Raw genomic sequence first — 18,514 nt, 5'->3', positions numbered from 1 at the left:
CATCACGTATATTTTGTGGGATAAAATGTGAAAACACAAATTGACATCTTTGAACATTTTTGGCATTTGAAAGAACGTGTTACATCAAATGGTGATCGTATAAAGAAATAAATATGTACGTTCGAAGTGCAGTAAATTTACTTTATTTTAAGATCGGTTTCATTGATTCCACTGATCGTTAGTTATTAATCGATCCTCGTATTTTCTATTTCGAATCGACCAGCAGTCTCGTTTGCCGCGACAACGCACGAGACCAGATTTATTTCAGTCGTAAAGAAGCGCGATCAAGCGAAAAATCTTTTTCCGTGGCTGGGAAATAAAGACGAAAGAGCCAGTTCGTAAGCCAGATCCAATGTGTCCTCGGGACACCATCGATTTACATCAATTCCGTGCCGAGCAACAACGGCATCATTCTCCTATCCAATTTCGTCTAACGCTGTTACGAACTACGTGGGATACCATCGGTGTTTGGCGCGAGAAATCTCCACTTTATAATCCCGCTTTAATAGAAAAGTACCGCGACGTTCGAAAGTAATTGGATAAAAACGAATACCGGTCGTAAAAATTGCGTGGTTCGTGCGGTCAACTTTTAACCGTGTTTATTCAAACAGAAAAAGACGTTAAAATCAAAATTCATCGTCTCGACGTGTTCCATTTACGATTTTAACATCGTGCGACCCTTTAATGTATAAAGTTAAATTGCTAACATTTATTATCGCACGTATCTGTGACGTTTAAGGGAAATTTATGACGTTCAACCTGTTAGCTATGTATAACGAGTATACACACTTTGAGGAAATGGCAATTTTGTGTATTACAATATTTTTTTAATACTTAAAGGTGAAGAGATCTGTCTAGTTCGAAGACATAAAAGTTTAGTAATCTTTAAGATATTTTCTGAGGAAACTCCAAGTGTAATAGTTTTTCTATAATATTTATAATACTCTAAAAACTACAATTATCGAGAAAAAGGTGTAGAGTTTAAGATGCATTACAAAACAACAGATTCCACTAAGTTATTTTCACTCAATCCTATATACAAATTTTTATCGATACTACAATTAATTGCAATGTATTTTGTACGAATTTAAATATAAATATCGTTCCGAAAATGGTTCATATATTTCTTCAAAAAATTAATATTTCTGTACGAAGAAAAATATACAAGTTTTCTTTGAGTATACGTAGGTAAAAGAGCAGAGTTTGATAAAGCTGTTATCAACAGACCAAAGAATTAACCATCGTGTATGATCTTTAGACCTGCAAAATAAGATATTTCAGAATCTTTCGAAACTCGTATCGTCGAGCTACGTAATACATTTTAACTAGAAATTTTACGGTCAGTTCTTTCGAAATTCTTCGCAGCATGTTCGGATATCTCGGTACCCAATGAATTTCCATCGAAATTCGAATCAGCCTCCACGTGCCATCCATCACGATTCACAATGTCGACGCGTCGTCTCACGGGGTTTTCCGGCTGAAATTCTTGTACTACACGCGACACATGTGGACACATTACATCCGCGAAATTCAATTCCTCGGAACGATTCGAAGAACAATGACGTCGTTCGACCGAGATCGCAAACCAATATCCTCGCTTGCTACCAGGCCGCCAGCAAGGCCAATAACCCGCTGCTTTCGAGCCAGAGTCAGGGCAAAATTTACATGTACATTCACGAATAAACACTAACCTTATACTCGTTGTATTACGAATAAATTACAAATTTTTATTCACATTGATAAATTATATCCAGCACTGTTTTGAGTAACAAACGTTGAGACTGATTTTCCAGAACAAACGGATTTCATTTGTTACGGATTAACGAGAAATTCTCTTTTGCCAGGACTATGTCACTTGGGAACGTATAGTAATTTTTTAGTTAGTAGTTTAGTCAGTTAGATACAATTTCCAGCAATATGTTTGTGATATCTGTTTGTTTTTTCTTTGGATACTTTTATATGCCTTGTTTTATCTGTCTTTGATTTCTTCGTTTTATAGCTTCTGAAATGTGTATTTAAGGGTCTCTTGCACGAAGTATAAAAGCAGGACAATTTTGTTTGCGTACGAAGGTCTCCAATAAATCTCTTTTAGACTTCGAAACGATCGAAGTTCAATGCTGAAATTTCATCTCGAAATAGTAGAAAGATCTCCAGTTTTCTTGGATTTTTATCAACAAATCTATTATAACTAAACAAGCCCAGTTTAAAATTTTGAAAGATGAACGAAGAGCCATAGTAAAAAAATAATAATAAAATTTTTATTCGAAAGTAATTAAATTATTATGGGAATAGAAGGAACTTAAGAAATTCGCTTTGTTAAATGTATGTCCTCTGGAAGTTCGTAACGAAAACTTGTTATAATTTCTTCTGATAAATACATACCTACAGTTTTACTTTATTAAATTTTTGTTAGAATCTTAATAAGAAATCTTTAGTGCCCAAGTTTGTACAGTGAAAACTTATTATCTTATATCTGTTATAATCTTCTAGCCTAGATTTCCTGATTTTCCTGGGTCAGAAAAAACGTAGCTGAACGACATTTTAATATTCTATGTATGAATGATTTCATTCTCTGATGATAAAGTTTTTTATATGTTGTTACTTTGAACGCCATGTGTTAATCGTAAATCATACCGATCTTAAATAATAATGTGGTATGGTTTTAAAAAGATTCTTATCTCAAGTATTTTGTACAAGTTTTATACAATGGGCTGGATTATCTACTTTCTCGAAGACTCTTCTTGTTAATTATTAACATCATGGGATTTTCTCCACTACCGTACTTTTTACAACTCGAAAACTTTGTGCGTAAAATTCCAAGGAAGGCTGCAAAAAATGTCATAAAGATTAGAAGCTACTAGGCAACTCTGCAGAACAAATCTGACAACTAGTTTATACATGTTTCTTCTGGATAACGTTGATGACTCAGAATCATAAAACTGTCTTTTGGGAATCTTTTGTCTAAAGCAAAAATCTTTTGTTCTTAGGACGTTTTTATGAATATGAGAAAATTTTATTACAGGTCATTTCTTACATAATGTGCATGTTATCTGTATATGAGAATCTCTCCTTGAGACTGTAAAATATCTAAGATTTTGTATAAATAGAATTGAAGGTTTCTAGTCAAGAGGGTATTCTACTGTAAAACGTGTATCTTTAAATCTTCTTTTATTATTGTTTGGCAAGAAACTATATAATTTTTTTTTTTCAAAATTCCTTGCACATATTTATTGATATTTATGAAACATATACAAATTTTTTTGAAAGTAAAATGGTCATAATTAAACATAGTAAAAACGTCGTCTTCCATGGTCTCAGCCATTCTATACATTTAAAATGAAAAATAGAAAAGGATTCTTAATTAGGCTATATTTAGCTATATCGAGTATTAAAATAAAAGGAAAAAGTTAACCAGCTTTGCTTCCAATTTTATTTCTATTTTTTCTCTTGATGTCTGACCATACGCAGCTTATTATCACTTACGATTTCTGTTTCTCCCTACTTCTTCGTTTCAAAAATTCGTTATTTCCATAAATTTATAATACGTACGTCATCTTGAAAATCATTTCAAATATATTCTTCTAACGCGTTAAAAAAAGTTGTTCTCGAAAAGCCCCATCACACAGCAATGTTTTAAAAGAGAGAACAAAAATAATTTATAACGCTATGGATGTATTGATGAGAAATTCCCTGTAATGGGGATGATGGATCATCCAGTATAGTAATTTACGACGATCAACGGGACGACGAAATTGATCGTGTAAACGAAATATTTACATACAGGATATCCCAGGATGGGTAGCATAATCGAGCAAGGGAAGCTTTACTGTATGCAAAGATAAGTCGATCGTGTACAATAAAATTCCATCGTATAGTGTTTCGTTATCGAGAAAATTGATTATGGAAATTCATCGGGTAGGCGGAATCAAGTAGAAACAGTGAGTAATGGTCAGACGCGTCAACCAAATCTTATTCATTTACTCAACGAATTTTCAAATTTAATTATTTTGATAATGAAGCATTCTACGAAAAAATCATGGCATGTAGAATTACCTCTTACATCTTGGAGTATCCTGTTAATTTTTATAAAACGAGTTATTTAAAATCGAATTATATTTATTTAGTGATACATAAATTTATGAAGAAATTTCTTCTATATTTTCGATTTATCATAGCATGTAGAATTACCTCTTACATCCTGGAGTACCCTGTTAATTTTTATAAAACGAGTCAATTAAAACCGAATTATACTTATTTAGAAATATTTACGAAGAAATTCAGTGGAAGATGATTTCGTTTCGACGATAAATTCGTAAATAAAATATTCGAGATACTTAAAGGAATATTTACAATTCGTAGAATGTTTATAATTTTCTCTTGTCCGTTTCTATGTATGTCACGTCAACCACTTCGCAGGTATTGTTAGGAGGAAAGAAAGATCAATCCCGAAAGAAATTGCGAACGTAAAGCCTGGTGCTGAACGAAAGTTAATCGATAGTGTTCACATACTCGTTCCCCTACAATACTATTACTATAAACATTATACTATACAGGATGTTCGGCCACTCCTGGGAAAAATTTTAATGGAGGATTCTAGAGGTCAAAGTAAGACGTAAATCAAAAATACCAATTTGTTGATGGTGGCTTCGTTAAGAAGTTATTAACGTTTAAAGTTCCGCCAATACTGAATTTTTTTCTCGAAAGTGGATAAGATTTCGGGAGTATGTATATTCACCGAAAATGATTATAATTGACCCCCACAACCGAAAATAATTTTTCCAGAACGATTTCAAACTTTTTAATTTCACCGAAAAATTTTTACATACCCCCTGTCCATTTTCCTTAAAAATTCGTTTTTGATTTTTAATAATTTCGTTTGATGCCCTACAGAAAAGTTGTTTAATACTTTTTTGTAGGTACCTATGGGCTCTACTTCAGAAAAAAGTTTCATTGAAATATATTCACTATTATAAAAGTTATGACTGTTTGAAAATTGGACCATTTTTATGGGGTTTTTCTCATTTAGCGGGGTCAAGGATCAACTTATCGAATATTTTTGTGATTTCTACATATTCTCCACCAAAATACGCGTAGTTTGCTTTTTTAAACATTAAAATCGTCCGATTCGTTCAGAAGTTATGGTGTTTTAAAGATACGCATGAAATTTCAGTGAAACATATCAACGCTATGATCAGACATGAAATTTTCGGTAATGAATTTTTTTCTCGAAACTGAGTAGGATTTCGAGGGTATGTTTATTGACCAAAAATGATTATAATTGGTCTCTACAATCAAAAATAATTTTTTTAGAACGATTTGAAATTTTTTAATTTTGTCGAAAAATTTCACACCTTCTCGAATTTTTTTCTCGAAACTGGTTAAGATTTCGGGGGTATATCTATTCATCAAAAATAATTATAATCGACCCTTGTAATCGAAAATATTTTTATTAGAACGATTTGAAAAACTTTTTTTTTGCCGAAAAATTTAGGCACTACCCCCTGTCGATTTTTCTTAAAAATTTGTTTTTGATTTTTAGTAATTTTGTTTGACACCTTACAGAAAAATTGTCTAATACTTTTTTGTAGGTACCCATGTGCTCTACTTCAGAAAAAAGTTTCATTGAAATATATTCACTATTGTAGGAGTTATGGCTGTTTGAAAATTGGACCATTTTTATGGGGTTTTTCTCATTTTGCGGGGTCAAGGATCAACTTATCGAATATTTTTGCGATTTCTACATATTCTCTAGCAAAATACGCGTCGTTTGCTTTTTTAAACATTAAAATCGTCCAATCCGTTCAGAAGTTATGGTGTTTTAAAGATACGCATGAAATTTCAGTGAAACATATCAACGCTATGGTCAGACATGAAATTTTCGGTAATGAATTTTTTTCTCGAAACTGAGTAGGATTTCGGGGGTATGTCTATTGACCAAAAATGCTTGCAATTAACCCCTGCAACTAAAAATAATTTTTTCAAAACGATTCGAAAGTCCTTTTTTTCACCCAAAACTTTCAGCACTTACTCGAATTTTTTTCTCGAAAGTGCGTAGGATTTCGGGGGTATGTGTAATGACCAAAAATAATTGTAATTGACCCCCGCAACCGAAAATAATTTATCCAGAACGATTTGAAATTTTTTAATTTAATTGTTAATAACTTTCTAACGAAACCTCCATCACCAAATTGGTATTCTTGATTTTCGTCTTATTTTGGCCTCTAGAATCTCCCATTAAAATTTTTCCCAGGGGTGGCCGAGCGTCCTGTGTATGTACATTTATTTCCGCGAGAAAAGAATTAAATTTGCCTCGTAGATCGAAAAGTAAAGCTAATAATAGATGGAACGAGGATTTCCAAATATTTCAATAACGAAAGCGTAATACTCTAAATAGCGTTCGATGTTTCTTCGTGGCGTCGAGGTAACTGTAAAATATTCGAATTTTTGCCCCGAAGCGAACTCCGGGGCGACAGCTTGATCATTCAGTGTCGCGTTGCAGCCGCCTAACTAGATCCTTCAGGAACCTAGTACCGAAAATTTACAGCGCGGCATCGTTTTCCCGGTGTTCCCGCGATTTTCATCGGACGGAATCCGTTTCCGTCGTTGCATAAATTGCGCGTCGTATTTTAACGAAGTGCCTCCTCGCGTCGCTCCCGACCTTTTTTCCCCACTCTGGCCGGTCGAAGGGACAGGGTGACAACCGTGATCGATCGGTCGTCGCGCACCTGACCGAACAATTCACGAAACGAGATCACCGCGCCGCTCTGTGTCCGGATTAGACGGGCACCGGGGGGCAATAGGTCCGTCCTAATTTCGTACTGGGTTCCGAATTTAATTTACGCAAGCTTTCGGGATTACACGCCGCGAGATTAGTGGCTTACGCATCGATCATCCCGAGCCTAGCGAAGCATGCCCTTTCCTCGATCGCGTCAGCACGGAGGAGCGTAAACTATCCCTAGCGATGCAGCTAAATTCGTGACATTTTTTGCGCCCCCTCGACCCAATTATTTTCTCTTTGCGTTTGGTTCGTTTCTCTTTCGTTTCGTTGCTCGCGGTTAACACGTTCACTGCCACGCCATGCGTGCGCGCGTCACGCTAATTATAAATAAATAAAAATATTCCTCCACCGGGAGCGCGTTCATCTAAGATTTTACATATTCGACGAACCCGCAAATAAACGGTCAAAATTACTTTCTAATGGAAAATAATTCTTGAAACGATACGTGTACGACAGTAATTATAAATAAATTTGATAAAATATTCTTCTATCGGATGTACGTTGATCTAAGATTTTTTATATTTTATAATTAAAATTAGTTTTTAGAACGATAAACGTTACGTCTTTGTACAAGTATTTTTCCTGACAAGTAATCTAAGTAATATTGGAAATAGAGCAACGTGTCACGTTTTGCATAAAAATTCATAATTCACAATTTAGAATATAAATATACAGGACTGAGACTTTCTATGCTATGAAAGTATCGTGAGCCAATGTATCATATATTATGCTGAGCTTGAGACTTATAAAATCGGTTTGGCAGTGAACGTGTTAAATGAACGGCGCAGAAACTGTCAAAAATTAATTCGCAACATCATACCCATCGCTATGAAACGCATCTTGTAGCACGACGTTTGATCCATAACATGGCTGAGTCTGAAAGTGTTCGTAAAACGTTTGTTGTAGATACGATCGAACCTTCGTGGCGATACGCAGGAAAATATGACAGCGGTAAGGTACACCTTAATATCAATCTACCAATCATTATTTTGCTATTCGATCGTTTAGACGATCCGTTGATCGCGCGTGTTGTCTTGAAGGCTTGTCTGTTTGTTAGGGTTGTGCGGGTGGCTGATTATTCGAGCTGTCAAACAACGTCAAACATCGTCGAGTCGAAACGAATCCCGACACACCTCGGTTCGAATAATCCCCAACCAGTTCGGCCGATCGAGTTTTGTTGGACTCGAACTCGAAGTGTTTGACGCTGTTTGACAGCCCGGAACTGGTATATCCGCACGTCCCTACTGTGTTGGCGCAAAAAATCGATTATGCGTCGATTAAAAGTATGAGACCATTCGACTTACTATTGCTACATACAATAGTTTGTTATGCTTCAGTAAAAGATAATTATTTAATATATGTTCCATAACGACAAGCTACTGTCGAACATCATCGAGTTTCAAGAGGTTCATTTAGAAAGAGTTCTACGAAACAATTAAATTCAGAAGATTTTAATCAATCTAATTCGTGTTCAGTTTAGAGAAGCATTGACAAGAGATTAATTTCGATAACGTTCAATTTAAAATCTGTTTAACGACCTTTATTTTGACTATGTTTGCGTAGTATATGCAATTTTAGTTCGGGTTATAATAATGTGTACCGAAGGTGCACGCCAAATATTGTGCCAATCGATCAAGTAGATTGTGAGATATTATGGAAATTAAAAAATATAGTTTCGAGAAAAACGCTTTAAAAGTTCTTTATTATTTTTGTGGACTAAAAATGTGTGAAAGAAACTAGGAGCTTGAGAAAGAAATCAAGTTTTCTTTACCATTGATGAATCTTTACGGAATGATATCTGTGTTTACATTAGAAACTGGTCACATACTTTTGATAGTACAAAGTAACTTATCGATTATGATAAAATCGATAAAGTAGAATTTTTTAAATGCAACAATAGTAATACGTGGAAGTTGATACTTCGAAGCATTATTTTTAGGTTTTAAATTTTACTTCGTTATGTTCTAAAATGTTCATTGTAATTATCTATAAGGTGATCTAAAAACAGGATCGAAGAAAAATCATCTATGATGCATACATGGATCTACTGGAAATGACTTCCTTCGTTTGTCAAATTTTTAATAATTAATTAAAATAGCTTTGAACGACCAATGATTTTCTTTCGACAATAGAATAAATAATCGTAATATTGCTTTGATAGAATTGATTTGCAAATGTTTTTCAAAATCCTTCGATTCTATCTTTAAATCACACTTATATTATTATATTATATTGGCTTGCAGAATAATGTAACGAAGGATAACCGAATTATATTTGTTCCGAATATGCATTCTATTTATTTTAATTTATAATAATTACGTGGAAACAAATTATTCGACGATCGATGTTCCTTTGTACCTTGCATCTGCCTAAAAACAAAGTTCCAGCTTATTTTGTAACACCTTCCTGTCTAAAGTAAAATTGGCTTTTCATTAATGTTGCTGAATACCTTGAAGTAACTTTAAGACGATTATGAAACTGACGGCGAACGTCCCATAAAACGTCGCGATAAAACAATTGGTCACCGTTTCATTAACGGATTCACAATAATTAGCGATTTTCTGATCACTTAAGTTTCACCCTTTGTCGTCAACTTCGAGTATTATACAAATATTCAGTCAATGTGTTAATAATTCTTAATCGTATCGCGTATGGTTTTCAATACTTCGATCAAACAATTTGAAATATTCGTGATATTATCGATTTTCAATCTTAAAACTGTTTATCGTGATAATGCAGAAAAACGTTTCATCCTATAAAATAAAATACTAATCAAAAGCCTCGTTAAGAAAATTGAATTAAATTTCCACTGCAACGTTTCACTGTATCGTCGCTAATTAATTGATCAACAGAAAATCGTATTTCCGTTGGAACTTTACGGGAAAACTTTACGTTAATTGATTACACAATTCATCGATCAACAGAGTTTTATGACGAGCCCCAGTTTTCATTTTAATTTTTCAATTACGGCGTTAACGTGATAAATTATGGAAATTGTTTATCAAGAAAACAAAGTTCCGCGTCTGTTGTACGCTTTCGAGCAAGATGTTAATCCGATCGATCATGCTATGAATTTATTCAACAATTAAGTCCAATTTAGAGCCACCTTTTCAGAAGCAACTTTATACTAATCGCTAAAGAATTCAATTTTTTTCTTATCTTTGCAGTAATTTACTTAAAAAATTCCGGATGTTCAATGGCAACCAAAGTAGTAAAACATACATTGGTATTTTTTATTCATAACTAACTTCTTTCAACTATTAGCAGAATTTTATATTACGTTTAGTATTTGACTTACTACAAGTAACTTGTCTTAACTCTCCAACGAGCAAGTAATTTTAACGACGACTAATATTTTATATTTTCATATGTTTACAACTGCAAAAAATAAGGTAGTAAATGATTTCATTCAAACAAAAATCAAAACTAAATTTATTTATTTTTAAATTTACAATCAGGAAAATTTAAGCATTTGACATAAGTTCGCGTTAACAACTGTCGATTGAACCATTTAAGTGACTAATTCGATTAATTTTTCAGAGAAAAACTTTTAAAAATAGAAGTAAAAGGCACACAAGGTGATTCATCCAAACAAAAGTTCTACGTAACGCTTTGAAAATCAATGAAAAAAAATTCATTTTTTAAAACCGTGGGCGTAATACGTCCCTTTAAATGAAATCCGCGAAACGGCCAAAATCGTTCGTCGAGGAAAACAGTGGCGGTGCAACCATAATCCGCGTCCCATTCTCTGTTCGTGCAGTCGGTTCCCGTGCGACCATAATTCTAATTCGCATAAAAAGCGAACTAGTCCGCGAGAAACCGGACGGTCGGGATTTAAATAGCGAGATTATGATCTTCCGTAAAGTTAAGGCGTAAAAAAAAGGGTCGATGGGGCCGCTGGAAACAATCGAAAGGACAGAAGTAATCCTCCTTGGATGGTCCGCGGTGTCAGAGGGTGGAGGGGGTAAATCCAAGCTAGTAAAGCTAGTGGATTTCTGTGTCTTGCCGTTTTCCAGGGGTTCGCGTCTTAAACCGCCGCGGGGCTTTTTCGCTCCTCTCAATTATCCTGAATGTCGTCTGCATTCGTAAGAGCGCGGAACGGCTCGGGAAGGCTCATCTGCATTTCAGTTCGTTTGTACACCGACAGTTTTCTCGACCGCATCGTTCGCAATCAGGCCGCGGCGTGCATTTTCATCGGTGCTTATGCATCCACACACGTACACGGACGAGATTGCTTTACGAGGCGGATAAAAGCTAACTTATTTTAACACTTTCGTAGCCGACGATTCTTGAGCTCGGCCTGAAACGACCACGTACAGTTGGTCGCAAAAATATTACGACGGTGTAAACTTTACTTCTAATAAGAAAGGGCAGCATCGCTGATTTTATTCGAACGTTTCCCGGAGATTCTAGGTATTCAGTATTCTTCAAACTATTTTGTTCGTAAACTCTTGCTGGTGACTCTGGAGCAAAAATAGAGACACATATTCGATTTGCTAATTATTTACAAAGATATTCGGTATTTTATTTTGGAATCTCTATGTATGTGTAGTTTCTTCAATTTTATTCAAACATTTCCTGGTGATTCTAGAGTAGAGTGACGCATAATCGAACTGCTAATTATTTACAGAAATATTCAATATTTGTATTCTATATGTAGTTTCTTCGAGCAATGTCTGATTATCAGATTGACTTGATAACAATTTCAATTACTTTCGAAATTGATATTCGTACGATAAAGAAATTTGCTATGGTTCTATTCCAAATTTCAAAACACTATCGAGAAACTGCAATAATAATGCAAGTGAACGAGAAATTATCTAGAGATTTTCTCTCGTTAATTGTCAACCAACCGGTAAAGTGACCTTGCAATCAACCTCGTCAGAGTTTCAATGGTCTAATCTGTTTATCCTCGCCAAAGAGCCATAGAACTGTGCCTGTTCGTGCAGATCGCGATTCAGCCAGTTAGGTTTTCAGGTCAACGAACCGACCTCAAACCAACCGAAAAGTCGGACTGGTCGAATCGTTCTCCATTGAAATACATAAAGCTCCAACTAAGTCTTGATTCGAGAATATGTCATCCAGACTGAATAGCGCGTTAATGAATGTCATTTCAAACGTCAAAGAGAACAGATATCGCTGATTATTATTATTAAATTTTGTCGAATACTTTCATCGGTATTCACACCTTCTGTCCCTCATTTGGAACTATACATTGTCGTCGTTTGTATTCTGTAATCTCCATTCTTATTATATTTGTTATATCAATAATTAAGTACCAAAGAAAAAGAAACAAATAATACTTGTGTTTCGTCTTAAACATTGTACAGTTTATTATCTCTAAGAACATTTATTCAGAATATTTCCAAAATAAATCTCCAAAGTTGAAGTAAAGAAAATGATATTTCAACATGGCAAATAAGCTTTCCAAGTTATAGAAATATTCTATCGAGTAGAACGAAAAGTTTGTGCGTTTTTGTTCTGGATAAAGTCGGTTGTATTATTTTTTACAAAGTGATTTAATCAATGACATAATTTCCATTAGTCTCTGTTACTTTCTCCCACAGTTCCATAAATTTTTCGATATCGAAGTTTATTTATAACGATTTTTCTTTAATAGAAGAAAAATGTATTGAACAAAACATTTGTATAAAGATCAGATAATGCTATAAAATTTTGGGTGGTAGTTTCATCGTTCGAATAACAGTTTCTAATGTCAAATGATAAATTTGTATATGTCGACAGTAATTTGAATTAAACGAGCTTCGTCAACAACTATCGCCAGAATTATAAGCAATTAGCACATCATTACATGCGTCGAAACGCTATTGTGGTTCTACAACAAAGCATACAGTTTCGTGTTTACTATGATAACTGTTTATCAGTAGCCAGTTGCACTTGCATACGCAAGAGACTTGTTTCTCCGGAAGGATTGTAGAAACCACAGAGGTGTTGTTATCCTACCCGCAGATTTCGAACTAAATTCGGGGCATGTAATTCGTGAACATCTCGAACCATTCTTACTCGAACAATTTCTCTTTATAACCTCGATCTTTTATTCATCGACGTAATTATGCATTTTGTTTTCTTAGAGACTTCAAAAATTTGTACGACTGCGTTAAAATTAATGAAGCTTTCAAGGAACGACGATTTGTAAACGTTACTCAGAATACTATTTTTAAGAAACTTTACGTTCAATTTATAAAAAAAATCTGGAACGTGTCGATGAATTATTGTTTCGGGCATAAAATTAGACTTAATACATGAAACAATTCTTTAACGAATACTTAAACTTTTAAAATAACATAAATTTTGAAAATTCGTAATCCGATCGAGTAAAATATATTTGTTTTTAAATATAAAAGTATATACTTTATTCACAGCTACAAGTATATCTTTGATACATTTTTCAATAATTCCATTCAATATCGAATAATGGTATAACTTTCATGCGACAGCATCATTCATAGTCTATTCGTCCCATTGATTATTCACAAAGTTTCCAGCTAAATAGACAGTGTGATACATGACTACAATGTTTTAAAATTCTAAAAACGGTGACAAGCTGTAGATCATTTCCAAGAGAAGATGCATTAAAGAATCATTAAAATCCCTCAATCCGTCCAGAAGTTATGATTTCTTAAACATACGCATGAAATTTCAGTGAAACATATCAATGCATGGTCAGACATTATATTTTCGGTAAGGAATTTTTTTCTCGAAAGTGCGTAGGATTTCGGGGGTATGTCTATTCACCAAACATGATTGTGCTTGACCCCCGCAATTGAAAATAATTTTTTCAGAACGATTTAAAATTTATTAATTTTGTCAAAAATCTTATCCATTTATTAAATTTTTTTCTCGAAACTGGTGAGGATTTCGAGGGTATGTATATTCACCAAAAATGATCATAATTGACCCCTGGAGTCAAAAATAATTTTTTTTAGGACGATTTGAAATTTTTGTTTTCGCCGAGAAATTTAGGCACCTACCCCCTGTCGATTTTTCTTAGAAATTTGTTTTTCATTTTTCATAAATTTGTTTGACGCCCTATAGAAAAGTTGTCTAATACTTTTTTGTAGGTGCCCATGAGCTCTACTTCAGAAAAAAGTTTCATTGAAATATATTCACAATTGTAGGAGTTATGGCTGTTTGAAAATTGGACCATTTTTATGGGGTTTTCCTCACTTTTCGGGGTGAAGGAGCAACTTTTCGAATATTTTTGCAATTTGTACATATTCTCCATCAAAATACGCGTAGTTTGCTTTTTTAAACATTAAAATCGTCCAATCCGTTCAGAAGTTATGACGTTTTAAAGATTCGCATGAAAATTCGGGCAGACATTTCTGGCCAAAAATTAGATTTTCGGTAAGGAATTTTTTTCTCGAAATTGAGTAGGAATTCGGGGGTATGTCTATCCACCAAAAATGATTATAATTGACCCCTGCAACTAAAAATAATTTTTTTAGAACGATTTGAAATGTTTTAATTTTGTCGAAAAATTTATCCATTTATTGAATTTTTTTCTCGAAACTGGTTAAGATTTCGAAGGTATGTCTATTCACCAAAAATGATTGTAATTGACCCCCGCAACTAAAAATAATTTTTTTAGAACGATTTGAAATTTTTTATCTTTACTTTTACCTTTTATATTTTGACCTCTAGAATGTCCCATTAAAATTTTTCCCAAGGTTGGCCGAACACCCTGTATACACCATAAACTTGTAAATAATACTGTCCACTATATGAGTAACACAATATCCACTGGGTGTTCTTAGCAGAGTTCAAAACACCACTTCGAAAGCAGAATTGCTCCATCACCCTTGGTTTTCGAGGACCACAAACTTTTATTACACTTCAACATTTTTCCTTTAGAAATGTCTACAGTGCCAGTTAACGAACTTTTCCTAAAAATATTGCATATAAACTACGCACATTGACACTGTTTCAAACTTTCAAACGATCTAAAATCAAAAACCTCAATAGTCGCATACACTGACACAATCGAGTGATTTTCTTCGATTTTCCAAGATCAACTGAGTCTTCCGCGTTCCTTTCTTAAAAATTAGTGGCGACAGAGCAATTCTACCTGGATATTCGTGTTTCGAACTCTATCGGGAGCACCTAGCGAATATTACGAAATAAAAAATGAACTGTTGGACAATGCGAAAGAAGAAGTGAAAGAAAAAACTCAGTGTTCCCGTGGGCATTCTGTTACAGTGCAGCGTCCACGCGGTTCGATGCTTCACGGGAGGGCCGCGAAAGAGCAACGAGTCCCAGTGCCCGATGTTGCAGAAGCTCGACCGGTCGATCCCCTCGTCATCGGCGACGACCACGCCGCAAACGAAATCGACGATCGTGAGGAATCATCTGAACAGCACCTGCAGCGTGACGAACACTCCCCATCGGAAAAAGCTGAGGTTCCACTTGGCCAAGGAGAGGAAAGCCAGCACCACCCTCGGTATCATAATGAGCGTGTTCACCTTCTGTTGGCTGCCGTTCTTCGTGCTGGCCCCGGTCAGGCTGTTCCTGGACGACCCGGACGCGATCCCCGCGCCCCTGTCGAGCGTGTTCCTCTGGCTGGGTTACTGCAACAGCCTCCTGAATCCCATCATCTACGCGACGTCGAACAGGGATTTTCGGAAACCGTTCCGGGAGATCCTCTTCTTCCGATGCAGCAACCTGAACCACATGATGAGGGAGGAGTTCTATCAGAGCCAGTACGGGGATCCCATCAACAATTACGACATCAAGACCGGCGAGATAAACAACGCGGAGTGCCTCGAGAATCAGGACGTGGAGGCGATCGACGTGGCCGCGAACGCCCCTAACGAGAGTTTCCTATGATCCGGAAGAGACTTGTTCGTTCGTCGGAAGCGGCGATCGCTCGAGAACGCCTAAGTCCTGGAACGGACTTTGGATCGACCGTGATTCACCACTAGAGTCTGGTCGACGGTAACTGGTCTCCGAAGGCTGTCGTCGAAACGTCATGAAACCACGGCGGGGCGAGTTGGGGGTTGAAAATACTCAGCGTCGACTGTGACAAGTTCGTCGGTAGGTTCTTACGGAGGAGCTTCCTGCGATCGAGATCGCGCGTTAGATCGCGAACGGTGAAGGGACGATCTATAAGACTGACGAATTAGTTCGTCCTTCGAAACGTTTCACCGAGCAATTTCTCAGTCGCGGTGACGTCTACGATCCGACCCGGCACGTGGCCAGATCGAGGACAGGTCTGAGTTAGGTGCTATCTCGGTGGAACCCTATTACATCGCTGACACGACAATGTGGGATAAAAGGGAGAAAGGACTCGGGGTCCACGGAGAGCGAAGTCCTTCATTTAGACCGCGATTTCGTAAAGCGTGAGACGCTAAGTAAGATTCTCGGCTGCCAGGGGATCCTTTAAGGCTTTGACGTGGGTCAGTGCTTCCTCGGGGGACACGAGGCGTGGGCAAACCGTAGGAAACCTTTGATGCATGATGACGTCTTTCACTTAATGTATCCAACCGTGTAAACGGCGAAGCCCTACACTCGTGAAAACAATCTGTGTACACGGAATCACCCTAAAGTAAGGGCTGAAACTTCGCGAGCGTGTTCTGTTTATTGCATCGATGAAAGCTGGTCGTGAAAACATGGGTCTTTGGAATACGAAGCACAGAATTCCAACGTCCGTGTACGGAAAAAGTATTCGCAGAACGCTATGTGCTCTACTTTGAACGACGATAATTTTGGTCGCGAAATATTAATTTGATTGTTATTGTAGGGAATTTACACAGTTTTCGAATGATATAAATTTTGTTAAAGTTTAGAACAGAAATTTATGAGGAAAAGTATTCGTACGGTAGTTTTTTTCTTTAACAAACAAACGGAATAACAAATTGAAAAACAAATATTTTGCAGGATATCCTTTATTATCTGTATAGCCTACATTGTTTTTTTTAGTCGCTTTTTCATCAATTTTTCCCTCTTCTTTTCTTAACGAATTTTTGAATTCGTTTTAATTTGAAATTGAGTATTTTCGTGCAACGACATTTTAATTCTTTTTATATTCTTCTTTTGTATATAATTTCATCGTGGTATGAATATTTGTCTTTCGAGATCGCAAACTTTAGAGACGAAGACAATCTGTGATCTTAATCAAATTTATATTATTTTAAAGCCACGTTAATTTCTTACGTTTTAATATATCTGATCGTTCAAATAATATTTTACAAACAAAGTTATCGTCATTGAAAGTAGAACATGTCGTGTATTATATTTTGCTTCTTTCAGATATTGGATATCGGAAAATATCCGTTTATATTATGATTAATGGCACGCTACTACCATCAATCCTATCGATACCTTATACCTAACGACAATTGTTTATATTATCATTTACAAACGGTATATCACGTTTTCCTACCCAGGGTCGTTCCTGTGTTGTTTAATTAAAAATTTGGTGTGCAACATTTACTTTTCTATCAATATCCACACGATTTTAAACAGTCACCATGAAAAAGAAATATATTTTAATTTTTATTTTCAAAAAATTAAACCCAATTGTAACGATTCGTCGATGAAACGGATCGTATAGCGTTTACAAGAATGCTGACAAAATTGATAAATATCGACTATAAATTACCCACAGGAAATTAATCCAATATAAAGATGATTCTGTATATGAGTAATGTTGCAAAGATTGCATAGAAAATTAATTCGATTGGATTCCATTCTTCTAAAAGATTAATAATCATCGAGAAGTATTATTCTTATTAGTTTAAATTTTGCAAATCTCCCTCCTGCTTCAGGAACGACCCTTCTCCCACCTAAACTATACAACCGTGACGCGATTGATATAATTATTATTGGACAGTCGCCTGCACGTCGAATTCTTTAAACTGTTGTCCCACTTGAACGAAGCGACGTCTACGCGATCGAAAAAATTTTACATTTGTCAATCGCTTGCACGTCCAATCAGCATAATCAACACGGGCTGTTTTCGCCCCTAAACGCGTGACTGCGATGCGATCGAGAAATTATTATTTGACAATCGCTTGTACGTCGAACCGTCATTCATTTTTTACACTTCAAACACTTCAAAAATGGATCGTCCTTGAGAATATTTTTTTTTGTAAGAATTTTTACAACTAGAAAGATCAACGTAGATCAAAAAACGAAAATTGACAAAATGCCATTTGAAAGTAAATTAAATCTGAAAGATATTCCTAAAGGTAACTATTTTGTTTCGAATTCTTTAAGTTCGAACAAAACAGTGTTTTCTTTAATATCGAAATTCAATGTCAATTGGATCATTCTTTTAGCTATCATGCACACCAGTTTGAAAAGCATGGTACTGAGAGAAACGCATTTAAAGTTTCGCTTGGGACACCTTCAGAGAGTGGAACAATTAAAAAAGACATTAATGTAATAGTTCGGTAAGTTAAACTTTGTTTTGTATTATCGAACACCTAATCACGTCACAATCTTATTTATAAATAATAATTTTTCAATTTGTCCCCGTGCAACGCCTCGTACCAAGCGTTGCAACTTTGTCAATTTTACGTATCTTCCAATATAATTTTACACGCATATTTTAAACGTTTTGTAACTTTCAAGAAATGCCAGGAAAGTTTTTTCGTAAATCTCTGAAACGAAAGTACCACCCCGAACAACGCGGCTGCGATGCGTTTGAAAAATGATCACTTGACAATCGCTTGCACATCGTATATCTACTTCTTCCAACGATGCAGTTCCCAG

At 35.5% G+C, this 18,514-nt stretch overlaps 1 protein-coding gene across 2 annotated transcripts in view; it reads left to right on the top strand.

Annotated features, from left to right (window-relative positions):
* 5-ht7 (5-hydroxytryptamine receptor 7) overlaps positions 1 to 16,521 on the top strand; it is a 253,367-nt gene extending 236,846 nt beyond the window's left edge. The window contains exons 7-8 of one of the 2 annotated variants that reach the window (XM_076783322.1): positions 7,685 to 7,729; positions 14,999 to 16,521. In XM_076783322.1, coding sequence (XP_076639437.1) covers positions 7,685 to 7,729; positions 14,999 to 15,625 — 672 coding nt within the window. In that variant the 3' untranslated portion in view covers positions 15,626 to 16,521. The remainder of the gene's footprint in view (positions 1 to 7,684; positions 7,730 to 14,998) is intronic. The other variant, XM_076783333.1, reaches the window with a different exon arrangement.
* Positions 16,522 to 18,514: the final 1,993 nt, after the last annotated feature.

The sequence above is a fragment of the Colletes latitarsis genome, chromosome 1 (assembly GCF_051014445.1).
Source record: "Colletes latitarsis isolate SP2378_abdomen chromosome 1, iyColLati1, whole genome shotgun sequence".
Classification (NCBI taxonomy): Eukaryota; Metazoa; Arthropoda; class Insecta; order Hymenoptera; family Colletidae; genus Colletes; species Colletes latitarsis.
This window is presented reverse-complemented; position numbering and strand designations above follow the sequence as displayed.